The 20,228-nt window shown below is 49.7% G+C and overlaps 1 protein-coding gene across 1 annotated transcript in view; it reads right to left on the bottom strand.

Annotated features, from left to right (window-relative positions):
* LOC141110421 (uncharacterized) overlaps positions 1 to 20,228 on the bottom strand; it is a 366,841-nt gene that overhangs the window by 247,381 nt on the left and 99,232 nt on the right. The window contains exons 7-8 of the mRNA XM_073601766.1: positions 19,493 to 19,639; positions 4,205 to 4,348 (exon numbers count right to left, since the gene is read on the bottom strand). Coding sequence (XP_073457867.1) covers positions 4,205 to 4,348; positions 19,493 to 19,639 — 291 coding nt within the window. The remainder of the gene's footprint in view (positions 1 to 4,204; positions 4,349 to 19,492; positions 19,640 to 20,228) is intronic.

Raw genomic sequence — 20,228 nt, 5'->3', positions numbered from 1 at the left:
GGACAGACATGCCTAGACCTACCCAGCCCTGCCCACATCTCTCCTATCCTTCACAGATCTCCTCCTGTCTTCATAACCTTGTTTTGGCCAGCAGTTTCTCCTGAGAGAGGGGAGGGCAGGCATTGGAAGTATATTCTGTTTGTTAGAAACTGTAAGATAGATTACAATGCAACATGCTGCAGATTTTCTACAGTGTACAACCACGTGGTTGTTCCTGCATGGCACTGTGATGGGCACTGTGTGCATGGTGTGGCACATGCCTAGCTGAGGGAGCTACATGTGAGTAATGAGTTTAAGAGTTTCCACTAGTGCGACTTGTCATGTGACTTTTGACACATAAAGTCGCATCACAAGTCACAGCCCATTGATTTCATTGGCACACGTTCCCATCTATGCACCTTTGAAAATCAGCGACTTTGAGAAGGGGCTTGCACTACTTTGATGAAACCTTTTGATACAATTTTGATCCAGAGTGTAAAGTTGGATCAAAGCTGCACTCAAAGTCGCACTCTAAATCGCACAGCTTTGGAGTTGCACTAATGGAAACGTAGCCCAAGGCTAGAGTGCCTTGGGCTAGCCCAAGGCTAGAAAGGCTAGAAATGCCTTGGGCTAGCCCAAGGCTAGAAATGCAACCACTGTGCCCATGAAGTGCACCCACTGTGCCCATGAAGTGCTCCCACTGTGCCCATCAAATGCAGCCACTGTTCCATCAAGTGCACCCACTGTGCCATCAAATGCAGCCACTGTCCCCATTAAATGCAGCCACAGTGCCCTCAAATGCAGCCACTGTGCCATCAATTGCAGCCACTGTGCCCATAAAATGCAGTCACTGTTCCATCAAGTGCAGCCACTGTGCCCATCAAATGCAGCCACTGTGCCCATCAAATGCAGCCATTGTGCCCATCAAATGCAGCCACTGTGCCCATCAAAAGCAGCCACTGTGCCCATCAAAAGCAGCCACTGTGCCCATCAAATTCAGGCACTGTGCCCATCAAATGCAGCCACTGTGCCCATGAAGTGCAGCCACTGTTCCATCAAATGCAGCCACTGTGCCCATCAAATGGATGCCACCCCCTTTGTGGCAGACAGCATCTGTTTGATTGGGGGGAGGATATGTGCTAGGGGGGCTTTGGGAGGGGAGAAGATATGTTCTGGGGGGATAGAGCTGAAATGGGATTGGGGGAATGGATGAAGCCAGAATGGGATCGGTGGATGGATAGAGCTGGGATGGGATCGGGGTGGTAGATGGAGCCGGGAAAGGATTGGGGGGATGGAGGAATCCAGGATGGGATCGAGGGGATGGAGGGAGCTGGGATGGAATGGGGGGATGGAGGGAGCCGGGATGGAATCAGGGGATGGATGGAGCCAGGATGGGTTCGGGGGATGGATGGAGCCGGGATGGTTTGGGGGGATGGATGGAGCCAGGATGGGTTGGGGGGAATGGATGGGATTGGGGGAATGGATGGAGCCGGGATGAGATCAGGGGAATGGATGGAGCTAGGATTGGATTGGGGGGTGGATGGAGCCGGGATGGGATCAGGGGAAATGGATGGAGCCAGGATGGGATTGGGGGAATGGATGGAGCCGGGATAGGATCGGGAGGATGGATGGAGCCAGGATTGGATTGGGTGGGGTGGATGGAGCTGGGATGGTATGGGGGGTGGATGGAGTTGGCATGGTATGGGGGGATGGGATGGGAATCATATTGGATCAGGGGAATGGATGGAGCCGGGATGGGATTGGGGTGAATGGAGCTGGGATGGTATGGGGGATGGATGGAGCTGGGATTAGATCGGGGGATGGATAGAGCCGGGATGGGATGGATGGAGCTGGGATGGGATTGGGGTGGATGGAGCCAGGATGGTATGGGGGGATGGATGGAGCTGGGATTGGATCGGGGGATGGATGGACCTGGGATGGGATTGGGGTGGGGTGGATGGAGCCGGGATGGTATGGGGGGATGGATAGAGCTGGGATTGGATCGGGGGATGGATGGACCCGGGATGGGATTGGGGTGGGATGGATGGAGCCGGGGTGGGATTGGGGTGGGGTGGATGGAGCCAGGATTGGATCGGAGGATGGATGGAGCTGGGATTGGATCGGGGGATGGATGGAGCCAGGATGGGATTGGGGTGGGATGGATAGAGCCGGGATGGGATGGGGGTGGGGTGGATGGAGCTGGGATGGTATGGGGGGATGGATGGAGCTGGGATTGGATCAGGGGATAGATGGAGCCGGGATTGGGGTGGGGTGGATGGAGCCAGGATGGTATGGGGATGGATGGATATCCACTGGCACACTCCAAAATTGTGTGGAAAATCTTCCTAGAAGGAGTGGAGGCTGTAACAGCTGGGGTTGAGCCGAATATACACTATATTGTCAAAAGTATTGGGACCTCTGCCTTTACACGGACATGGGGTTCCAGAGGCGGCTCTCTAATTAGGCAAATTAGGCGGTCGCCTAAGGCCTCGCACTCACAGGGGCCTCGCGGCCGCCTAATTTGCCTGTTCTCAATCACTGAAGTTGACGCCGGCGGCTCCGCCTACCCCCACTGGGACTCTGTGGCTTAGGAGCTGACGGACAAATCAGATACTGCCCGCAGCCTGAGGAATAGCGGCCTCATCACGGAGCCTCCCAGTCCGTGGGGCCTCATGTGTAAGTTTTGCCTAAGGCCTCACAAAGCCTAGAGCCACCTCTGTGGGGTTCAATATTGAGTTGGCCCACCCTTTGCAGCTATAACAGCTTCAACTCTTCTGGGAAGGCCTTCCACAAGGTTTAGGAGTGTGTCTATGGGAATGTTTGATCATTCTTCCAGAAGCAAATTTGTGAGGTCAGGCACAGATGTTAGATGAGAAGGCCTGGCTCACAGTCTTCGCTCAAATTCATCTCAAAGGTGTTTAATTGGGTTGAGGTCAGTCAAATTTCTCCACCCCAAACTTGCTCATCCATGTCTTTATGGACCTTGCTTTGTCCACTGGTGTGCAGCCATGTTGAAACAGGAAGGGGCCATCCCCAAACTGTTCCCACAAAGTTGGGAGTATGAAATTGTCCAAAATATCTTGGTATGCTGACGCCTTAATGCCCTGTACACACGGTCGGATTTTCCGAAGGAAAATGTGTGATAGGACCTTGTTGTCAGAAATTCCGACCGTGTGTTGGCTCCATCACACATTTTCCATCGGATTTTCCGACACACAAAGTTTGAGAGCAGGCTATAAAATTTTTCCGACAACATAATCCTTGGTCGGAAATTCCAATCGTGTGTACACAAATCCGACGCACAAAGTGCCACGCATGCTAGGAATAAATAAAGAGATGAAAGCTATTGGCTACTGCCCCGTTTATAGTCCCGATGTACGTGTTTTACGTCACCGCTTTCAGAATGATCGGATTTTCCGACAACTTTGTGTGACCATGTGTATGCAAGACAAGTTTGAGCCAACATTCGTCGGAAAAAATCCTAGGATTTTGTTGTCGGAATGTCCGATCAATGTCCGACCGTGTGTACAGGGCATTAGAGTTCCTTTCACTGGAACTAAGGGGCCAAGCCCCACCCCTGAAAAACAACCCCGCACCATAATCCCACCTCCACCAAATGATTTGGACCAGTGCACAAAGCGAGGTCCATGAAGACACGGATGAGCGAGTTTGTTGTGGAGGAACTTGACTGGCCTGCACAGAGTCCTGACCTCAACCCGATAGAACACCTTTGGGATGAATTGGAGCAGAGACTGCAAGCCAGGCCTTCTCATCTAACATCAGCCCCTGACCAAACATTCCCATAGACACACTCCTAAACCTTGTGGACAGCCTTCTCAGAAGAGTTAAAGCTGTTATAGCTGCAAAGGGTGGGCCAACTGAATATTGAACCCTACGGACTAAGACTGGGATGCCATTAAAGTTCATGTGCGTGTAAAGGCAGGTGTCCCAATACTTTTGGTAATATAGTGTATATCATTTGTTCTGCTTAGGAAACGCTCAACGGTCAAGTTCTCCTGTGGTCCTGTGTAAGCTTGAAGTTAATTCTGGTTGGAGCTTACACAAGGTTCAGGACTCTGCCCACCTCTATGTGACAGCACTGGGCCAATCACCAAGCACCAACACTGTCACATGGGAAGGTAGGGGCTGAGTGATGTCTGAGGTCAATATACTAGGAAAAGACACATTTGCATCATGCAATAGGTAAGGTGTTATATGAAATTACCATATGTGGCTGTCCGTGCATAGCTCACACACTGGGTATTTTGTCCGGTGCAGTTCATGGTGGTGTTAGTCTCACAGAAGCTGTTGTCCAAAGATATACATGTTTTGCATTGTACACCATTTGATACTGCACTTATAGATGTTGCTGTTGAAATATACAAACATACACATATAAATAAACCTAAGGTGTACTACAGGTTTACTCACCACAGTTAATGGAGTAGCACTGTTGTTATTCTAGAATGGGACTACAGAACACCTCTACATCGCCTCTTCTCCATGACATAGAGGGAGATGTTTTGTAGTCCTCATATATAGTTGTTGATAGGGGGGTACCTCCTGTAGGGGGCACACAGGGGGAGCCCGGACAGCAGGAGGATCGGTGGAGCAGAGAATTGAACGATGACAGAACAATGTCCTGTGTTGCTCTCTGCAGCATCTGAAAGACGGTTTCTCCCCCTCTCCCTCCCACCGGCTTTCAGCTGATGGGTGAGAGACACACATGGCCGAATTTAGGGGGGTGGTGGGGTGGGCTGTGCCCGATTTTAGTTCTGCCCCCCAGGGCTACTTTGGATGTTGTGTCTGGCCGACGCCCTCTGAGCGCCTTCCCCCGACCACCCCAGCCTGCACTTAGGACCGGGACAAGGAGACGGGAGGCTGGAGCACTGAGAGAAGAAGAGGCAGAGAATAAACAGCCAGGAGGAGATGCGCTGTGTTGTGTTCTCGCCTCGTATCAGAAGAGCGCTCATCTATACAGTACATGAGACAGGATCACTCTTAAGGGCCGTACACACGATCGGACTTTTTGACAACAAACATGCAAATTAGCTGTTTTGGAGCAACATCCGACCGTGTGTACGCTCCATCGGACAAACTTTTTCTGTTTCCATCGGACCTTTGTTGGCTGTGCGAACGGACAAACTTTCCGGCAACAAAAGTCCGATGGAGCAAAGTCCGATCGTGTGTACACAAAGCCGTCTGACTTTTGTACAAACTACAGCACGCAGCCGCAAGAATATTTCCAGCGCGATCCCATCGCGCTGGTTCTCGGCGACAGTGTACTGTACATCTCGTGCTGGCTGCAATAGGAAAAACACATTTTCCTACTGCGGCAGGCATGAGAGGGAATTCCCCTCTGGGGGAATACCAGGCCCATCGGTCTGGTATGGATTTTAAGGGGAACCCCCTACGCCGAAAAATCGGCGTGGGGTCCCCCCCAAATCCATACCAGACCCTTATCTGAGCACGCAGCCCGGCCGGTCAGGAAAGGGGGGTGGGGACGAGCGAGCGCCCCCCCTCCTGAGCCGTACCAGGCCGCATGCCCTCAACATGGGGGGGTGGGTGCTTTGGGGAAGGGGGTCGCCCTGCGGGCCCCCCACCCCAAAGCACCTTGTCCCCATGTTGATGAGGACAAGGGCCTCTTCCCGACAACCCTGGCCGTTGGTTGTCGGGGTCTACGGGCGAGGGACTTATCGGAATCAGAGAGCATTCCAGCTGGAGAGAGCGTCCTGTCAACATCTCTGGAAGAGAAGAGGGAAGAAGACGATCCAGAAGTCCGGGCCACCGCTTGCAAAAGAGCGGCAGAAGATAGCGGTGGAGCCGGCAGAAGATCCGGACACCGGGAGAAGACGCCGGAGAGATCCCCGAAGTCGGAAGAGGACCCCCGAATTTGGAAGAGGACCCCTGAAGTCGGAAGAAGACCCCCGAAGTCGGAAGAAGACCCCGGAGCTGCCTAATAAATTAATTTAAAAACCTGTGTAGTGTGTTTTATTTATTGACACTTTTTTCCCTAGGTGAATGGGTAGGGGTACGCTGTACCCCATACTCATTCACATAGGGTGGGGGGCCGGGATCTGGGGGCCCCCTTATTGAAGGGGGCTCCTGGATTCCGATAAGCCCCTCGCCCACAGACCCTGACAACCAACGGCCAAGGTGCTTTGGGGTGGGGGGGCCCGCAGGGCGCCCCCCTCCTCCAAAGCACCCACCCCCCCATGTTGAGGGCATGCGGCCTGGTATGGCTCAGGAGGGGGGGGCGCTCGCTCGTCCCCACCCCCTTTCCTGACCGGCCGGGCTGCGTGCTCGGATAAGGGTCTGGTATGGATTTGGGGGGGACCCCCACGCTGTTTTTTTCGGCGTAGGGGGTTCCCCTTAATATCCATACCAGACCTAAGGGCCTGGTATGCCCCTGGAGGGGAACCCATGCCGGTTTTTTATTTAAAATTTGGCGCGGCGTTCCCCCTCGGGATTCATACCAAACACAGTGCCGGGCTCACAAGATGTCAATCTCGCCAATAAAAGTGGCGAGATTGACACAATATCAGACAACAATACAGAAGTTGACCAAAGGGTGGTGGTAAAGAGCTGAAAAAAACCACGTGATATGGTGAAAGTTGGCTGGAAAAGTCCTGTCGTCTGTATGCAAGACAAACTTTTGGGCAACGCCCTTTGTACAAAAATCCAAGGGAAAGTTTGTACAAAGTCCTATCGTGTGTATGGGGCTTTAGATTGCATTGGACTGTACCATACCGCCCAACTTTTGAACTTTTGAATAAGAGACACTTGAGGTAATGGACGACTTGTGGCAAACGTATCGGCAAAATGTGTGGCCAAACTCTTGCCAGTGTGAGGGGCAGTGGTTAAACAAAACCTGTCTGTGGGAAGATGTGTGTGATGCCTGGTACAGTACCTTCCATGCTAGCAGTGGTCAGGGACCTTTCTTGTAGCTGGGTGAGGACAGGAGGTTACGGAGGTTCTCTGCTCCTTCCAGAGGATCTGTTTGCTGTGAGATACAGCTGTCCCTGGCTGCCTACACCTCCCACTTGTTCTCCGGCTCCGGTCAGCCTCTTCTCCAGTCCTGGGAGGTCCTCAGAGCTCTTCTCTCTCCAGGGCCATTCATTTCTTGCTGCCCTCGCTGCTCACCTTGCCCGCGCCATCCTTGAGCCGGGTGTGGTCGTCCTGCCCACACCTGTTGGCATTCACTGTCCCACTCCCCGTATAGGCTGCCACTACACTCTCCCTACACACTCTCCCTACTGGCCCAGTGCCCGATGTGGTCAGTACGCCCCTGGGTTGCAGAGTCCCGGCACAGGGGGTGGAGCCGCCAGCGCCGACATTCCTGATTGATCACAGGCTTATGAAGGTGCCTGCTCTGGCAGGAAGAAGTGAGCAGCGCCAGCTGAAAAAAATCCCTGCTGGTGCCTGCACCAGCGCATCCCTGTCAGGGAAGTTAATGGAGCCAAGTGCCGTGACTTGTCCTTGCATTGGGCTCCACTCTGGGACGTTGCTTTGATTCGCCAGGATGCCGGGACTTACATCAAATCCCGGGATGGTCTCGGCGAATTCGGTACGGTTGAAAGGTATGCTGTACACACACACACCTCCCCCATCCTTATTTTCTGCTGCCGGGAGGAGATAGGGGTGGTGTGTGTGTACAGTTCAGTGCTATCTAAGAGCAAGCCTTTCTCATCTAATGTGTAGATGAGCTCTCTTCTGACATGAGGCAAGAGCACAACACAGCGCATCTCCTCCTAGCTTTGCACTGACTGGGTGAATATCTGTGCTGGGAAGTGTAATGGAGATTTGGTGAAGGGTGATATGTGCTAGAAGGAAGAATGAGGGGGGGTGTTTGTGCTAGGAGGAGGGTGGGGGGGTGTCACTAATTGTACTCACCGAGGCCGAGATGCCGAGAGCGGTTTTGCCCTTGCGACTAAGCGCAGATCGCCCCCTGGAGATGGTACAGTGGGAGAACGGCATGAAGAGGCACAGGCTCCCCAATGGACTGCGGAAGACTTGCTTGTGGAGCCTTGACGTAGAAGAGCCGCTGTGCAGGTACTTAGTAAGTAAGGTGCAGCTGAAGACCACAGGCGGGAAGTCCAGAACCAGGCTGGGGATCAAACACCGGGGTGGTGCTATGGCACTGCAGGATCTGCAAGGTAGGGAGACAAGAGAAGAGAATCCAGGTACAAGCAATAGGGTCAGGCTAGGAGACAGGAGACAGCCGAGGGTCAAACACATCAGATAGGTGGGAATCCGATAAACAGGCCGAGGTCAAGTCCAGGAGAGAGGCAAAGAGAAGTCCAAGGGCATATCCGGGTCACAACGGGTAATCAAGCAGAGATACAGGACACAAGTTCAGGTAACACAGGAAGCTGAGACAAACCAGCAACTTGTGTGATTCTCTGAGTGCCTTTTATAGGCCGCCCAGGGAATCACGTTGGGTGTGCACCAATGCGCGTGCGCGAGCGCCGTAGCGCCGAGCCGCGAACGCGCATGTGCCGGAACGTCGTTCCGCAGGGAATGCGTGAGAAACGGCCGGACCGGAACGAGGGCTTCTTCTGACAGTGCCCCCCCCTGAGGGGTGGCCTCTGGACACCCAAGGTTGACATTAGTTCTGGATGTTCCCGGTGAAATGCCTGGAGAAGCTGTGGAGCATGTAGATTCCTGGCTGGTTCCCAGGAGTTATCCTCAGGAGGATACCCCTTCCATTTAATCAAGTACTGAAGTTGTCTACCATTTTTTCTGCAATTTAGGATTTTTTCCACCTCAAACTCGTCTTCTCCGTCGATTAGGACCGGTGGTGGTGGAGGTCTCTCTCTGTCCGAAAAAGGGCTGGGAACAATAGGTTTTAAGAGAGATGCATGGAAGACTGGATGCACCTTGTACGCATCAGGTAAAGCTAGTTCAAAGGCTACTGGGTTGATTACCCTTTTTATTTTGAAAGGACCTATAAACTTTGGCCCCAGTTTCCGAGAGGGAATTGGCAGTCTGAGGTGAATAGTTGATAGCCATACCTCTTCGCCTACTTTAAAAGCCGGGTTCTCTTTCCTTCCCCTGTTGTAGTATTTTTGGTAGTCATCCTGAGCCTTTTGCATTGCTGCTTTGATCCTTTGGAAATTTGACTGGATGGAACTTACTCGGTCCTGCACGGCAGGGACCGATAATTCAGGAATGGAAACTGGAAGAAAGGAAGGGTGGAATCCAAAATTAGACTAGAAGGGTGTCTGGTTGGTAGCGGAATGGATGGAGTTATTATATGCAAATTCTGCGTATGGCAAGAGGGAGGACCATTCATCCTGGGAATCGGAACAGAAGCATCGGAGGTATTGCTCCAGGGTTTGATTTGTCCTCTCCGTCTGGCCGTTACTTTGAGGATGATAAGCGGAGGATAGACAAATCTTTATTTCCAAGGTCTTGCATAATTCTTTCCAGAATTTTGAAGTGAATTGAGCCCCTCTGTCAGAGGTGATGCTCACCAGGGTACCATGAAGCCTGACAATTTCCTTAAAAAACATGTTGGCAGTAGCAGAGGCAGAGGGAGTACCCACCATGGGCAGGAAGTGTGCCATCTTTGAAAGTCGATCAATTACGACAAAGATAGTCGTGAACCCCCCTGATGGAGGCAAATCTACAATAAAGTCCATGGAGATTTCTGCCCACGGGCGTTCAGGGATGGACAAGGGTTTAAGCAGGCCCCACGACTTCGTATTTGAGCCCTTGCTGCGCTGGCAGGGGATGCAGGATGACACATAGTTCTTGCAGTCCTGTCTCCAGCCTGGCCACCAGAAGAAACGTGAGATCAGCTCCATGGTCTTTTGTGACCGAAAATGGCCTGCTAGCTTGTGGTTGTGAAAGGACTGTAAGGTTAGGAGCCTAGATTCCAGCGGAACAAAGATTTTTCCATGAGACCAAAACAGATCATTGTGTTTTTCCATAGAAGATACGTGGTGTTTAGAGCATTGAGCGGATGCGGATTTGATTGCGGACATTAGGTCCCCTTGAGTAACTAGGAGGAAATTCTGCGGAGACAGGATGGTACTTGGCTCTGTTACCTGAGAAGTTTCATGAAACATCCTTGAAAGTGCATCCGCTTTTCCATTCTTTGATCCGGGTCTATAAGAAATATGGAAGTTAAACTGGGAAAAGAAGAGGGCCCATCGGGCTTGCCTGGGTCTTAGCCGTTTAGCTGTTCGCAGGTATTCCAGGTTTTTGTGGTCAGTAAATATCAAGATAGGATTGGACGCCCCTTCAAGCAGATACCTCCACTCCTCCAAGGCGAATTTGATGGCCAATAATTCTCTATCGCCTACATCATAATTTCTTTCAGGGATGCTTAGTTTCCGGGATGCAAAAGCCACGGGATGCAGAGGATGGCACCAGTAGCTGTCTCCGAGGCATCGACTTCCAGAATGAAAGGCAAGGCTGGATCCGGGTGTCGTAGGACTGGTGCTGAGGAGAACAGTGCTTTTAATTTTAAGAATGCTTCCTGAGCCTCCAGAGACCAATGAAAACGATTATGCTGACGTGTAAGTTGAGTGATGGGGGCTACGATGGCCGAGAATCCTACAATAAATCTTCGGTAAAAATTTGAAAAACCTAAGAACCGTTGTACCCCTTTTCTATCTACAGGAGCTGGCCACTCTTGGATTGCTTTGACCTTCTGGGGGTCCATTGCAACGCCGTCAATTGAGATTATGAATCCTAGAAACTGCACTGTAGTCTTTTCGAATTCGCATTTCTCTGCCTTAAGGTATAGTTTGTGTTTCCTGAGGATCGAAAGAACCAGTTTGACATGTGCCCGATGAAGCTCTATGGTAGCTGAGAAGATGAGAATGTCATCTAGGTAGACTACTAGGAAGTTGTCAAGATATTCGCAAAAGATATCGTTCACAAGGTGTTGGAACGTGGCTGGGGCATTGCAAAGTCCAAATGGCATTACCAGGTATTCATAGTGTCCAAACCTGGATCTAAAGGCGGTCTTCCATTCATCGCCCGCTCGGATTCGGATAAGATTGTATGCGCCACGCAAATCTAGTTTGGAAAAGATGCGGGTGGATCTGAAACGTTGAAATAGTTCTGGGATGAGAGGAAGCGGGTACCGATTCTTGACGGTGATTTTATTTAATTCCCTGTAATCAATGCAAGGTCGGAGGGATCCATCTTTTTTCTCTACAAAGAAAATACCAGCTCCGGCCGGTGATGAGGAGGAGCGAATGAACCCTTTCTCAAGATTTTCATCAATGTATGTTTTGAGAGTCTTTAATTCTGTTTCAGACAAAGGAAAGATGCGACCGAAGGGGATTTCAGCGCCCGGCAAAAGATCTATGGGGCAGTCATAAGGCCGATGGGGTGGTAGACAGTCAGCCTGTTGTTTATCAAACACATCTTTGAATTCCAGATAGCTTGTGGGTACATGTTGGAGATTATCGGATATGGTTGCAATGGTAGAAACAGAGGCTGGAGACGGGAGAAGGCAATGTCTGGAGCAGTATTGAGAAGAAAAAGAGACTTCTTTCTTGTTCCAATCAATCTGTGGTTCATGGGCTTGGAGCCATGGGAGTCCCAAGATAATGGGGAACATTGGAGAAGCGATGATATCAAAGCGCAGGTATTCTTGGTGGCCTGTATCAGTAGTGGTGAGGATGGGTCTGGTTTCCTGAGTGACAGGTCCAGAACGAGGCAGGGACCCATCGGCTAGGTGGATCTGTAGTCTTTGGTTCTTAGTGGTTAAAGGAACGCACAAGCTTGCGGCTAGTGAGGCATCCAAAAAACAGCTACACGCTCCGGAGTCAACTATAGCGGGTAGGCGAACCTCCTTTTCCGGAAGCTGTAAAGAAACAAAAAGAGTAACATAAGGTTGAGAAGACCCGGAAACTTGTTGGTTAATAGCAGACCGTAGGTAGGACTTACTGGGTCTCACGGGACAGGAACGGAGGAAATGTCCAGAACCCCCACAATAAAGGCACAGATTGCCCTGGCGCCTACGTAATCTCTCCTCTGAAGTGAGTGGGGCACGGACTAGACCAAGCTGCATGGGCTCAGCTTCGGAAGTGGTAGGGACTGGTGGAGCCGTGTAAGGTGGATGGATAGGAGTCGGTTTAGGCATCATCCAGGTAGGGCGAGGAGTCTGGAAGCGCTCTGCACGTCGCTCACGCATGCGACGATCCAGTTTCGTGGTGATTTGGATGAGGTCTTCCAGGGAATCAGGGGTCTCGATCCTGGCCAGCTCATCCTTCAATGCTTCAGACAGGCCTTGACGGAACTGGTATTTAAGGGCAGGTTCATTTCAGCCAGTATCAGCTGAGCACTTACGAAACTCTACAATGTAGTCCTCTACTGGTCTTCGTCCTTGGCTTAGATTATGCAATAAGGCTTCGGCCGTGGCCGTGCGCTGGGGATCGTCATAAAGTTGCGCCATACCTTCGAAGAAGGTGTCTACAGAATTCAGTATGGGATTCCTCTGTTCCATTAGGCTATGAGCCCAGGCTTGTGGTTCATCTGCCAAGAGAGAAATGATGAAGCCAACTTTTACCACATCCGATGAAAAGGTCCTGGGTTGCAGGGCCAAATACAGGGAGCAAGCATTTTTAAAAGCCCTGAACTTTTTACGATTGCCGGAGAATCGCTCTGGTGTGGGAACCCTGGGCTCTGGAGCGGCCATGACCACAGTGGGATTGGTTGGTAACTGAGAAGAGGAACCTCCACTGGGAGGTACAGAAGCAGCGGCAGAAGCTGGAGATGGTCCGGAAAGTTGTTGAAAGCGGCCGTCGATTTGGGCGTAGCCGTCTTGCAATTTCTGGACAGCCTCAGTGAGAGCCGAGACCTGCTGACACAGGATCTCCAGTGGGGAACGCGCTCTGTCAGCCTCTGACATGGCTGGTTTGTACTGTCACTAATTGTACTCACCGAGGCCGAGATGCCGAGAGCGGTTTTGCCCTTGCGACTAAGCGCAGCTCGCCCCCTGGAGATGGTACAGGGGGAGAACGGCACGAAGAGGCACAGGCTCCCCAATGGACTGCGGAAGACTTGCTTGTGGAGCCTTGACGTAGAAGAGCCGCTGTGCAGGTACTTAGTAAGTAAGGTGCAGCTGAAGACCACAGGCGGGAAGTCCAGAACCAGGCTGGGGATCAAACACCGGGGTGGTGCTATGGCACTGCAGGATCTGCAAGGTAGGGAGACAAGAGAAGAGAATCCAGGTACAAGCAATAGGGTCAGGCTAGGAGACAGGAGACAGTCCAGGTAGCAAGCCGAGGGTCAAACACAGGAGATAGGTGGGAATCCGATAAACAGGTCGAGGTCAAGTCCAGGAGAGAGGCAAAGAGAAGTCCAAGGGCAAATCCGGGTCACAATGGGTAATCAAGCAGAGATACAGGACACAAGTTCAGGTAACACAGGAAGCTGAGACAAACCAGCAACTTGTGTGATTCTCTGAGTGCCTTTTATAGGCCGCCCAGGGAATCACGTTGGGTGTGCACCAATGCGCGTGCGCGAGCGCCGTAGTGCCGAGCCGCGAACGCGCATGCGCCGGAACGTCGTTCCGCAGGGAATGCGTGAGAAACGACCGGACCGGAACGAGGGCTTCTTCTGACAGGGGGGAGTTTAAGCTAGAAGGGGGGTACGTTTGTGCTAGGAGGGGGTTGGGGGATTTGGGTAGGGAGGAAGGAAGAGGGGAATATGCTAGGAGGGAGGATTTGTGGGAATTTGTCCTAGGAGGGTGATTGGAGAAAGAAGATTTTTGCTAGGAGAGGAGATGGGGGGGATTTTGTGCCAGGAGGGGGTGAAGGAATAGGGGCTAATAGGAGGGATTTGTGCTGACATGAGGGATTTGGAGAAGAAGATTTGTGCTAGGATAGAAGGTTTAGGAAGAAAGAAGATATGTGCTAATGGGTCGATTTTGTTTGTTTTTTTGGGGGTGAGGAATTTGTGCTAGGAGGGGAATGGGATGGGATTTGAGCTGGGATTTGGGGCAAAGATTAGTGCTGGGAGGGGGGATTTGAACTGGGAGTTGGGGGAATTGTGCAATATTGTTTGGGGAGAATTTTGGATTCCAGACAGAATTCAATGTTTGTGTCCACTAATAATGATTTTCATGTATTATTAGTGAAGATATCATTTTAATATTTTCATGGGGGGAGGGGGGCTGTCAAGTAAGCTGTACGGGGCCCCATGATTAAAAACAGTGGCTCTGCTCAGATACTGTAGCAACCGGATCTTATTTTCTTGAAAAAACTCATCCCCACACAGTTATTAATTTTTGTATCACTTCCCCATCCCTGTAGATTGTAAGCTTTCATCAGCAGGGCCCTTCTTGCCTTGAATTGCATTGTAACTGTAAGGGTCGTGTAAAGACCCCCCTTAATTATATACTTACTTTCTGCTTTACTGTGGCTTAACTTAGAGTAAGTCTTTAAAGGGTAAGTGCACCTTTACAGAAAAATCTGTAAGGTGAACTTAAACAGGACCCCCTCCTCACCCCCCCCCCCAGTCCCGCTGACCTGGATTGTGGCGATCTCCCGTTCTGAGCCCCGGTATAGCCGCTTAAAGGGTCCGGGGCTTAGAAATCCCTGCAGCTGTACCTCCAAAATGTACCCCAATCAGGAGGGACGTTTCGGCGCATTCTAATCAAATGAAACGCGTCGGACGTACACAGATGCAACATGATTCTACTTTAGGACCCACCTCAGTTTTAATGTTTCCACTTGTGAGAGGATTTTCTAGCAATGCGAGGAAAAAGGCCTTTTACTATGTGTTATGGTTTCTTGCATCATGCTTTTTACATGTTTACTATTATGTATGCCTACTATTATATATGTACTTTAAATCGCATGCTCTGCTGGGTGTTTTATACAAATAAACACATCTGTATTACGTAATCATATCCTTGAGTCCTTTCATGCACTCACAAAATTCTCATTTAAAGTCCCGCAAACCCCCTTTGTTTCTTGCTCAGGGATGGAGGGTGCATGACGGACTCTAGGTTAGGTTGCGACTCTCTTTGGATTGTTTTTTATCCGCTCTGGTTTACACCTTGGTACTGTGTTCCTGCACATTTGGGCAATTTTTAAATTTTATATATTTATTTTTTACCTCCATACTACCTTTCACTTGCTTCGTTGCGGCATTTGCTGTGGTGTGTTCTGAGGGACCACGGGGCTGCCATTGCCTGCATTTCCGGGAGCTGCGATGCTCTCAGGTGCCCTCCCCTCTCCTCCATTGGTCACTCAGTTTGGGTGTGAGGAGATGGGTGGGTTTTTCCTCAGCGTATCGGTGCCACGCAGCCGCCTTACATATCCGACGCCTGTGGGCATTGGTGTGTCGGGATGAGTTACGTCATCCTGGCTAGCCAATAGGGAGTTTCGTCCAGTCCCAAATGAGCGGCCTCGGCCACCTTGATCTGGACCTCCTCCCTCATGTTGTGCCAGCGTGATGCTAGTCAGGCTGGTTGGAAAACAGGCCATCGATTGCAATCCTTTCCTGCCTGTATTACACCCTCATTTGCCGGGCTTCATGTCTCCCCATGACAACAAAGGTATTTCCCCTCCACCCATCTTTTCATTTGGGTTGGAAGTTTGTGCTTATCCCTAGTCAACCCACTTGGGTACTAATGTCACTCATTTTGTAATTTAGATTGGAGCCCTTCCCTTTTCCACCTACCAGGCGGTCACACACTTACCTGGGAACCCGTCCATGGTCGCTGTTTCCCACTGGCCCCACTTCAGCTCTCGGTTTGTAAACTACCCGGTGACCCATGTGTTCTAACTCACACACACCTCCGCATGCTTTCAATAAGTAAGTTGTTTGGAGATGGAGTACGTTCATCTCCATGACAGTGTATTCTAGTCTTTGGGTGGTATGTCCGAATTTACACACTATATTTATGTCCCTCTGCAGATTTAACTTTATTATGCATCCGCCCCTAAGATTGGCAATTAAGCCATGAAACGTGTCAGCCATACACAGATTGACATGATTCTACTTTAGGACCCACCTCGGTTTTAATGTTTCCACTCGTGAGAGGATTTTCTAGCAATGCGAGGAATAAGTCGTTTTACTATGTTTTATAGTTTCTTGCATCATGCTTTTTACATGTTTACTATTATGTGTGTACTTTAAATCGCATGCTCTGCTGGGTGTTTTATACAAATAAACACATCTATATTACGTGGTCATGTCCCTGAGTCCTTTCATGCACTCCTCATTCAAAGTTCCAAAACACCCTTTTTTTCTCATTAATAGGGATGGAGATTATAGTCACATAATTCTCATTTAAAGTGCCGCAAACCCCCTTTGTTTTTGTTTTTTTTGGTCCTTCGGGCGGCGTGAATTTACACCGCGGGACATTTTTATTTTTTTAATAGAGGACTTGTCCCAAGCTGTCTCTTGTCTATTTTACCATTTTTGACACTTTTTTTTGTGAAATGGTAGGGGTACAGTGTACCCCATTACCAATTCACATGGGGGGAGGCCGGGATCTGGGGCAGTGTTGCCAACCGCCTGTGTTTTTACGGGCAGCCCATAAAAACTGGGCAATTTTTCAGTGCCCGCTAAAGCCTGTAAAGAGAGAAGCCTGCCAGTGAAAAATATTTGCTTTCAGCCAGTGACGCTCTCGGCTCGACTGCGCATGTGCAGTTCCTGGCTGGAGCCAGCGGAGACCGAGAGTCTCCCGATGATCTACCTGACTCTGAGTAAGTAAAGCTACTTGTACCCTCCCCTTTTCCCAGCACGCGTATTTGAGTTCCTCAAAGGAAATGCTGGGAGGAGGAGGATGGGGAGGAGTGGAGACAGTCTGCAGTGGAGGATGGAGCTTAGCCTAAGGTAAGCTATCTGAGCAACATGCAGACAGTCCTGTCGGTGGCTTATCTTAGTGAGGAGGGGGAGAGGGGAGAGGATGGGCTCTGTGTAGCAGGCTCCTGTCTCATGCTGTTACACTCGATAGTTTTTGCGTGTGAAGTGAACTGCTTTGCTTCTAAAGGGAGCATGTTTTCTGAGATCTCCCCCAAATCTCTATTACACCTCCCTGTCCCTACCCATTACCTGCTCACCAGGCACAGCCTCCTCTCCTGCATGACCACCTCATGTGTCAGGCTGTGTGGCACTACAAATCCCAGCATGCTGGCTGGTTTTGTATAGTGTGTTTTTAAAATCTATGATCATTTATATATTTGATTATTTATTGTGCTTGATGGTCTTAAGGTGTTTATTATTCATTGATTTTTTAGTAAGTAGTGAGGAAAATTTGGTGTGGAAGCGCACTGGACTATTTTTATCTGTTTATAACGGAAAGACAGAGTAGTGGAGAAATGGGGGAGGTGGATGGACAGAGAGATGGAAACCGTGAGGAGTAAGTTAGGCCCCTTTCACACATGGGGACCGTTCAGATCCGCCTGTCAGTTTTTCAGGTGGACCTGAACGCACGCTCCATGCATCTCTATGGAGCGACGGATATCAGAGATGACATGCCCGCTGACATCTGATCCGCTCCACCAAATTCAGACAGATGGAAAACCTATTCTCCATCCGTCTGGCGGATCGGATCGGGGGGAAACGGACAGGCTGATCCATTTTCATCCGATCCCCCCATAGAGGAGAGCGGAGATCTGACAGGCCCATCTCTGCACAGTCAGTGGAGACGTAAGTGGCATCTGCCGGCTCAGCGGGGATCAACGGATCGATCTCTGCTGTGCAAGCGGAGTCCGTGAAAACGGACATTACTGTGTGAAAGAGCCCTAAAGAATGGAGGTATAGATTGGGTGACAGAGAGATGGATGATGGGATAGAGCAAGGCATGGAGGGATGTGAGCGAGACAGAGAAATGGAGTGATGGAGCAAAGGGTGGAGGGATGGAGTTATGGAAAGAAAGAGGGAGAGACAGAATAATAGAGGGATGGAAGTGAAGGAGGATAGAAAAGGTGGAGGGATATAAGGCACGAGGATTGTTGGATGGACAGTATGATGGAGGGAGGAATGGAGCAAAAGATAAAAGGATGGAGTTGTGGAAAGATAAAAGAAGGGATGGATGGAAGTGATGGAGGGTGAAGAGGTTGGAGGGACCTGCAAAAGAGGGTGGTATGGAGACAGGAGGTGATGGAGGGAGGGATGGAGACAGGAGATGAAGGAGACATGGGGTGAAGGAGGGATGGAGACAGGAGATGAAGGAGGGATGGAGACAGGAGGTCTTTAGAATTGGGGACATAAATTCTTGTGATTCTGGTGTCTACCTGGGATTTCCCCTCACTTTCTGTGGTGGCTATGGAACAGAAATTAAGGGGAAATATCTCCAGTGGTGAGATATGTGACAAAATCTGATGGGTTTTAATAACCCGCCCTTACTATATCTAAAATAACGTAAGAAATATGTTTTTTTTTAACTTAATATCTGTCCTAAACCACTGTACTAACTGCATATTGTACTTGTTTGTAGCTTAAGTACTAAGATTTGCACTGAAAACTAATTCTGTAACTTTTACAAAATGCCAGTAAAAACTTTGCTCTGCCAGTAAATTTTCAGTTTCGTGTCTGTGAATTTCAGTCTGGTAGGTTGGCAACACTGATCTGGGGGTCCCCTTGTTAAAGGGGGCTTCCAGTTTTCAATAAGCCCCCCGCCTGCATACCCCCACAACCACCGGGCAAGGGTTGTGGGGATGAGGCCCTTGTCCCCATTAACGTGGGGACAAGGTGCTTTGGGGTCAGAAAAACAACCCCACACCATAATCCCCCCTCCACCAAATAATTTGGACCAGTGCACAAAGCAAGGCCCATAAAGACATGGATAAGCGAGTTTGGGGTGGAGGAACTTGACTGGCCTGCACAGAGTCCTGACCTCAACCTGATAGAACACCTTTGGAATCAATTAGAGAGGAGACTCTGAGCCAGGCCTTCTCATCCACATCAGTGCCTGACCTCACAAATGTGCTTCTGGAAGAATGGTCAAATATTCCCATAGACACACTCCTAAACCTTGTGGACAGCCTTCCCAGAAAAGATGAAGCTATTTTAAGCTGCAAAGGGTGGGCCAACTCAATATTGAACCCTACGGACTATGACTGGGATGCCATTAAAGTTCATATGTCCGTGTAAAGGCAGGCATCCCAATACTTTTGACAATATAGTGTATATTCGGCTCATCTCTAGCTGTTACAGCCTCCACTCCTTCTAGGAAGATTTTCCACACAATTTTGGAGTGTGCCAGTGAATTTCGTGCCAATTCAGGCAAAAGAGTTTTTGTGAGGTCAGGTACTGATGTTGCATGAGAAGACCTGGCTCGCTATCAATGTTCCAACTCATCCCAAAGCTGTTCAATAGCGATTGAGATATATATATATATATATATATATATATATATATACACACACACACACACATTTTTTTTTCTTCATGGGGATCTACAAGATGTCATTGTGGATTTAGCCAGTACCCAGAACTCAAGTGATTGATAAGGAAATAAGGAAATATCCAATGGAAATATCCTTGTTCTGTACCATGACAATGGAGTAGAAAGGGTAGATTTACTTACTAGCTGGTATTGATGGGGTACAGCCATCTCCATCACAGCAACTTATACCCATCCATAAATTGATGTGAGTCGTAGTCACGGAACCAGCGATGTTACATTTGTTTACAGGAGCCCAAGATCGGATGACTTGGTATCCCGTCTTTCCATCTGAAAAATTAATAAAAGTTCTCTAAAACATTGACAGAAACAACGCAAGCCTTATGGTCTTCCAAAGTTGCTTAAAGTAGTATTAAAGGTTTGGCTTTAAAAAAACAAACATGTTAGACTTACCTGCTCTGTGCAGTGGTTTTGCACGGAGCAGCCCGGATCCTCCTCTTCTTCTCAAGTCCCCCGCTGGAGCTCCTCCCCCTTGACCAGTGCCCGCAGTAGCAAGCCGCTTGCTACAGGGGTACTGCTGGGTAGGGATGAGCCGAACACCCCCCTGTTCGGTTCGCACCAGAACATGCGAACAGGAAAAAAGTTTGTTCGAACACGCGAACACCGTTAAAGTCTATGGGACACGAACATGAATAATCAAAAGTGCTAATTTTAAAGGCTAATATGCAAGTTATTGTCATAAAAAGTGTTTGGGGACCTGGGTCCTGCCCCAGGGGACATGGATCAATGCAAAAAAAAGTTTTAAAAACGGCCGTTTTTTCAGGAGCAGTGATTTTAATAATGCTTAAAGTCAAACAATAAAAGTGTAATATCCTTTTAAATTTCGTACCTGGGGGGTGTCTATAGTATGCCTATAAAG

This window comes from Aquarana catesbeiana, linkage group LG10 (genome assembly GCF_042186555.1).
Source record: "Aquarana catesbeiana isolate 2022-GZ linkage group LG10, ASM4218655v1, whole genome shotgun sequence".
Lineage (NCBI taxonomy): Eukaryota > Metazoa > Chordata > Amphibia > Anura > Ranidae > Aquarana > Aquarana catesbeiana.
Note: the sequence above shows the minus strand (reverse complement) of the source record. Positions and strands in the feature narration are given on the sequence as shown.